At 35.7% G+C, this 7,526-nt stretch overlaps 1 protein-coding gene across 1 annotated transcript; it reads left to right on the forward strand.

Annotated features, from left to right (window-relative positions):
• The first annotated feature begins 1,758 nt into the window (after positions 1-1,758).
• LOC120126418 (transcription initiation factor TFIID subunit 4b-like) lies at positions 1,759-7,303 on the forward strand. The gene is made up of 14 exons (XM_039144623.1): positions 1,759-1,834; positions 1,946-2,051; positions 2,430-2,971; positions 3,094-3,189; positions 3,289-4,229; positions 4,800-4,913; positions 5,011-5,098; positions 5,211-5,346; positions 5,459-5,514; positions 5,588-5,644; positions 5,718-5,858; positions 6,011-6,076; positions 6,148-6,397; positions 7,025-7,303. Exons 1-14 carry the CDS (start codon positions 1,796-1,798, stop codon positions 7,195-7,197), a joined length of 2,805 nt encoding a protein of 934 aa, XP_039000554.1. The 5' UTR covers positions 1,759-1,795; the 3' UTR covers positions 7,198-7,303.
• Positions 7,304-7,526: the final 223 nt, after the last annotated feature.

Here is a 7,526-nt window from a genome sequence, read left to right on the forward strand (position 1 = left end):
AGTTTGTTTGTTTGTTTTTTACTGCCCTTTTCATGTGGGAAATTGATTAGGATTAGAGGGGATGTTTAAGGAAAAGCAGTCTAATATACGACTAAAGAAAAACGTTACAGAAAATGTTAATATTTTTTTAACATTTTCTGTAAAGTGCTACCTAAAACATTTTTTTATACCGGAAATGTTAATATTGGACGCTACCTAAAATGTTATTTCTTATACCGGAAATTAGGTAGCGAAATTAATATTTCTGGTAGAAAAAATAATGTTTTAGATAGCGTTTTACCAGAAATTTTTAAAAAATATTAACATTTCCGGTAGCGTCTTTCTTTAGTCGTATATTAGGCTGTCGTACAACATAACTATCCGAATTAGAGGTACCTTTTGATACTTTCTTCTTCAATGGAATTTATTTTGTACCCATTTCATCAATAATCAATGTAATATAATAATTGAATTAAGCTAGCTATTCATCAATACATTTTTTTCTCTTTCTTTTATTTTTTTATAAAAATTATATATATAATTTATTAATTAACTAATTCGGATCGAATACTATAGATGTTCAATATGTGAGCAATTTTCCTAATCTGAATTGCTTCATTCGTAAATGTTAAGATTTCGAACCTTAAATTTACTTAAAAGATCTAGATTTTTATCCTAATAGACCAACCATATATTTTGAGCTTAAATCGGCTCCAAAATTATTTAGCGAAAAAGGAGTGTCAGTAAATTATTTTGAGATTTATAATATTTTTTATAATATAGGAAAAACTCGTCATATTGAGGTAATGATTTTCATGTGATATTATTTTTATATTTGAATTCAATTATTTTAATATTTCTTATGAAACTCCCACTTCAAGGCATTGAGTTTCATTTAAATTTTTTCTATTTTTACTATAAATTTAATTTTTAAAAAAATGGAGCTCGTCACCTCGAAGATGAGTTCCATTGATGTAAAATATTAGACTTGTTTTTTTTTTATATTTGAAATGTCTAACACATTTCAAAACGTATCAATTTTTATATGGGGTAAACTACATGTTTAATATATAAACTACTAGTCTTGTTTTCGTTTGGTACCTAAATTTTTATTTATTTTAAAATTGTACCTAATGTTTACTTTTTATTTATTTTGGTACCTCGCTGTTAAAAGTTGAGCGAAACAATCGTGACATTTTTATGGGTAATCATTTATCACTCAACTATTTTCTCACTTCTATTTTGGCCATTGAAGTTTAATTTTGTGACATCATATTTTTATTATTAATTTATTAATATATAATTAAAATAAAAAATTAAATTTAATAACTTTCAAATTTCTCCTAATTTAATCACTTTAACTTTTAAATTTAATTTTAATAATGAGGTACCAAAATGAAATAAAAAATAAATGTTAAGTATAATTTTAAAACAAATAAAAATTTAAGTACAAAAAAAAAAACCAATCCAATAGTTTATATATTAAAATCTTATCTTATTGAACTAATCATATCGAGATGACGAGTTCCCGTAGAAAATGTCGCAATCCCAAAATAATTAGCTGACATCCTTTTTCCCTAAATAAATTTGGGGCCCACGATAATGGGGGCAAAAACCCTCAACCGATAGTTATTAATGGGCTTTGACCCATTACGAACCGGTTCAACAGTTGATCCGAAAATTAGTTTATTCCGGTCTATGAAACCACTTCCCTGTTTTCTCGATCAACTGTCAAAAATCACTCTCTCATATTTTCCTTTTAAATCTCTTTTTATTTCTTTTTCATTGTAAGCTGATCACCGGAATACTAACCGTAATGGACCCTTCCATAGTAAAGTTCTTTGAAGAAGATGAGGTCTCTCTTTCTTTTTGTTTTCTTTCTCTGCAATATTTATGTAATTCGCAATAACTTCAGGTTATTCATTATGCATTTTCTGTTTTCTTTTCATTTTTTAACTGATAATAGGACGAGTCTATGCATTCTGGAGCCGACGTTGAGGCGTTCCAGGCCGCCTTGAACCGAGATATTGAAGGCGATGCATCCACTTCTCAGCCACCCGATTCAAATGCCGGTATCATATTTTTTTTGGTTTTCATTTTTCTGTTGCAGTAATTTTGTTTCCAATTTGAAAGGCAGTGAATCTGAACCTGAATCTGGTTTCAGAAATAGTAACAATAGAATTAAATTTAGTAATCATGTATATTTTCAAATTTTTGTTTTCCTGAAATTTGGTTTCCAATCATATTTTTTGTGTGTCCTCGCATGTCCGATACTTTTTCTTTCGTGTTTGAGCCATACTTGATACTTGGATACTCCTCTAACAGAAGTGTCCATGCCTCGAGTGTAAAGATCCTAATTGAGAATGTCATTTGGCTTTCCTTTTATGTTAGTTCTAATTGTTGAATCGCTTTTACTGGGAAATTCCCGGATGATTTTTAAAGTGCAACAGTTTTGTCTCAAGGAAGCAATCCAGCTTCCAGTCAGTCACTTGCACAATGGCCAATAATGGGTCAAGAGGGGAACACCAACTTTCAAAATCAACAAGCTGTTCAAAAGGCACAGCAACAACAGCTGCGCTCGTCTGAAATGGAGCAAAAGCAACAGGGAGCTCTTGTTATGGGGAGTCTACAACAGCCAAATGATGCTCTGCAAGGAGTAAATCATCTAACACCTCAACAAAAACAACCCCAAGATCATCGCCAACTAGTAGCTGAACAAATTTCTGCTCAGGTTCCTCAAATAACTGGGATTCAGACTACTGAACGAAGTTCTATCCCACGTGAACAGGAGAGAGCCACTATTCAAGACAGTGAATCACAATATGCAAAATTACAGAAGATGAGTAATCAACAGGCCAGTGGCACGGAGCAGCCAAATAATCAAGTGAATCGAGGAAAACAGGTTCCATTTGCTGTTCTGTTGCCTTCCTTACTGCCCCAACTTGATAAAGACAGAGCAATGCAGCTTCACACTCTTTATGGTAAACTAAAGGTAGATTTCTAACCTCAATCCATTTGCTACAATTATACTGTTTCTTGAGTAATGGATGCAATAGCCAGGATGGATTTTGCCTTGTCTCTTATTCTGAATTTTCGGTTGTGTTTAACTGTTAGAAAAATGAAATTGCGAAAGATGGATTTGTCAGGCACATGAGAGATATTGTAGGGGACCAGACGTTGAGGTTGGCAGTTAATAAGTTGCAAGTGAAGGTGAGTACAAATGTGTTATGTATTAGAGTAAAATCTTATGCTTTAGTTAATCGTATGTTAATTTTGATAACAACCTAAAATTCATATCCATACTTCCAGATGAGCTCCAACCAAGTCCCACTACAGTCCCAGGTTACAGCACAGCCAAATACTCCACGCATGCCATCAGTTGGTGGCGCCACACAGTTTGGTGGTCCACATTCATTGGCTCAGCTGCACCAAAAAGGCCCTAATTCTCCTGCCAATTCATCTCATCCTCCCCCTCTTGCGGTCCTCATGCAGACTAATTCAAGTTATATATCCATTGAAAACAAGGTTCAAAAATCTCAGGAGATGGATCGGCAATCCGATTCTCGCTTTGGTGTGTTAGGAAGCCAAAATCCTTCCTCCAGTTCAACCTCTGTGAATCAAGAAAGAGATTGTGCTTCAATTCCAGTACAAGGAATTAACATGCAGCAGCAGCAGCCTCAACAACAACAACATTTGAATTTCACACAAACTTCTTTTGCTATGTACGGGAGTAGTAATTATCACACATACACTGGGTCAAACGTTAGTAATTCAGGTTCTTGTTTAAAGCGGCAACCTCATGATTCACAAATTAGTCAAATAGCACATAATCAAAGCCTGGGATCAAATTCTGTAGGAGGACCAACCCAGGCAATGAACATGATGAGTGGGCCTAAGCTTGAGAGGCAAAACTCGACTAATGACCCAAATAGATTGCAGGGTGGATCTATGTCTCACTTTTCTAGCAGTTCAGTTTCTTGGCAACCATCAAGTAAGGAGCTGAATCTGGGCCCTTTGTCAACTGAGACATACGTGAAGCAGGAATCTGTTGATCAAGGCGCGGGGGACCAGCATGGACCGTATTATTCTGCAGCTTCAGGATCATTTACCTCGATTCTTGAAGAGGGAAATGCAGTTACGGCTACTCCCAAGGATGAGTTTTTAGAGAAGCAGTCTTCTAGAATTGGCTTCTCAACGCCTACTAGTGTGGTTTCTCCTTCCATCCCGACACAAATGGATTCTAATGTCCCAGTAATTCATCTTAGTCCGTGTTTTATTGTTGTGATATATTGAACTATGGTTGTGGATGCTTTTGCTGATTCCTATTAGAACCACCTGTCTAAATGTTTACATGAAAATTTATTCATTAAATATCTTCCATCTAAGAATGATACTTTGTTTAATTATGAAGTTCGCATGTGATTGAATTGCTAGGGATAACCGATATGATGTCAGGATTGAGTTGTTTGTGGATAGTCTTGGTGGATTTATTTCCCATTTATTTTATCCTTTTGTTTTTTACAGGGCAAGTTACCTTGATATATGTTAATGAATAACGAGGCATTCTTGCTAACTTGTTTGATTAAATTCCTTATTTGTTAGGAAAACATCCCGAATCTGTCCTACATAACCGGGTGGTTGAAACATGCAGTCATATATATATATATGATATTATTCTTTTATTTTATTTACTTTCTCTTGTGTTCACATATTTAATTTTTTTTCTTCGTATATTGTTTTCCCTAGTGAAGTGCATGCTTATGACTCCTTGCTTCTTTTGTCAAATTTTCACATTCTTTCTATATTCAGTTGGATTCTCAAAATCCACCTGTGCCTGCGATGGCTGGGGTCAATGCAAGAGCACCTCAAAACAATCCCTGTGTTGGCCAGAAAAAGTTGCTTGAAGCTCTTGGTTCATCACCACCACTTTCAAGGTTAAATATGTTGCTGCATTATAGCCTGCAATGATTATCAAGGTCAATTTACAATCAGTTGATTCCTTTCTATTGTTTAAATTTTTATTTCCAACAGTAAGAAGCCAAAAGTATCTGGAGGCTTTTCAGATCAGAGCATTGAACAACTGAATGATGTAACTGTTGTCAGCGGAGTGAATCTCAGGGTACAATACTTTATGGTCATATCTTTCTAAAATTAACTCATAAGTAGTTATGTAAAGAAACATAAGCCCCAAAATATAAGTCACATCCTTTTGGCGTTCTGCTATCAAATAGGAAGAGGAGGAGCAACTATTTTCCGGCCCCAAGGATGAGAGTCGAGTTTCAGAGGCATCAAGAAGGATTGTTCAAGAGGAAGAAGAAAGAGTTATTTTGCAGAAAATCCCTTTGCAGAAGAAATTGGCTGAAATTAGTTAATTTTCTTTACACCTACCTGGTTTAGTGGTCCTTTTTTACAGTCTGTTTTTCATTATAAGTTGTATCTTTCTTGCTATTTCATATTTTTTATGCTTGTCCTCATGAAGTGGCCAAAAGTGGTTTGAAGAATATAAGCAATGATGTTGAGCGATGCTTGTCCCTGGTAAGAGGCTAGCTTCTTACCCCTTTTTCTTTATAATTCATTAATATATGTCCTTATGCATCCGAATCTGTAGTGTGTGGAGGAAAGAATGCATGGGCTGCTATGCAATTTAATTAGACTATCAAAACAGGTCAGCTTCAATTCCTCTGAATTAACACATATTTTCTTTTATATCTTTCTAATTCGGAATGAATCTCTCATAGCAGGTTGATGTTGAGAAGCCTAGACACCGGACAATTATCACATCAGATGTTCGACAGCAAATTATGATGATGAACCAGAATGCTAGGGAAGAATGGGAGAAAAAGCAAGCTGAGGCAGAGAAGCTGCGGAAACTTAATGATGTGGGTGCTGTTTCTATTTAGAGATATATCTTTAAGGCATTAAAAAATGTACTGAGAGATCAATAATGTGAATGAATGCACCAATAGACATAAGATTGTGGTATAGTATATTTATGCTTAAGATTGTATTTGTCAAATATTCGTGGATGCAGCCTGATGCTGAGACTATAGTTGACGGGGACAAGGAGAAAGATGATGGTCGAGTAAAAGTGGTAAAGGTATTATTGAGGGGTAATTTTCCGAAGTATTTTTTGTTCTTTGATCATCCAAATAAGTAGGTAATGTCCAGGTAAACAAGGAGGAGGATGACAAGATGAGGGCCACTGCTGCAAATGTTGCTGCACGGGCTGCAGTTGGAGGGGATGACATGCTGTCAAAATGGCAACTTATGGCTGAGCAAGCCCGCCAGAAACGCGAGGGGGGAACTGATTCAGCAACAGGTAAAGATGTGAACAGCAAGTCTCTGTCTGCATCTGGAAAGCATACAAGGGACAACCAAGAATCGGAGAAAAGGGGTCCACTCAGTCCTCCTGCATCTGGTAAGCTTGGTTCAGGGCTAGATCTTTTGGTTTACTGTGAATATGGTTGTAAAGTTTATCATGCATACCATTGCATTAGATGGCACTGCCATGAATGAATGCTTGTGTACGACCCAACAAGTTGAAATCAGGTGCCATTATGTTTAATCATATTGATTGGTAGTTAGTAAGTAATGTGATTTACATGAAATTGATTCGAGTCTCGAACTATAAAAACCATGTGTGCAGCAAACCCGACAGCAATAGGAATCATATGCTAAGATATGCTGAGTAACCTGGAATTTGGTTTGTGATCTGAACAAACTTTTTATATGTTAATATCAGCTTTGAACTGTGTAATGCAAATGTACTCGTATAAAATGGCGCTGATTCCTAGATATAATTCTGGTGTCTCTATATTATGATTATGATATTCTTGGCTTAGAATAAAAGTACAGAGTGTCGTCTTCTTCTTTTTAAATAAATCATTCCTGCCCCATGTGTTCCAACTGTATCATCACGTGAGTATTACTTTCTGCTGATTTCTTATGTTACCGAGTTGTTATCTAGATTCCTCCCCAAGGGGAGGATGGTTTCTGTCTTGCCTGCTCTATTTGTTTTGTTTTTCACTCTACTTTCTTGCATCAGGGTCGAGTAGGAAATCTGGCCGGAACCAAGGTATATCAACCTATACGAGTGTGGCCCGTGCCATTTCTGTTAAGGATGTGATTGCTGTTCTGGAAAGAGAGCCCCAAACGTCGAAGTCTACACTGATTTATCGCTTATATGAAAAAACCGGTTCCGAGGCTGCAGCTGAGTGATTCTGATTCACCTTTATACTAAGGTATGATGTCTCAGTGTTTTCCACAAGCTATTTTCTACAGATAATGAAATTTGAGACGTTCATGGCTTTATCTTCAGCTCAATTGTAGGGAATCTTATGAAGAAAACAACCGGATCAGCGACGGTGTTAACCTGATTTTGATGCATTAACCAGTCTTCAGAAGCTGCATGATTTCTTGTTCATTTTTTTTTCTGTAATCAATACGGACTGATTTTTTTTCCGGTGAATTAGATTCGAACAATAAAAGAAAAATATATGATACATTTTCATCCTACGAAAATTAGGAAGTCATTTATGCTGTATTTA

This window comes from Hibiscus syriacus, unplaced genomic scaffold (genome assembly GCF_006381635.1).
Source record: "Hibiscus syriacus cultivar Baekdansim isolate YM2019G1 unplaced genomic scaffold, ASM638163v2 tig00110458_pilon, whole genome shotgun sequence".
NCBI lineage: Eukaryota > Viridiplantae > Streptophyta > Magnoliopsida > Malvales > Malvaceae > Hibiscus > Hibiscus syriacus.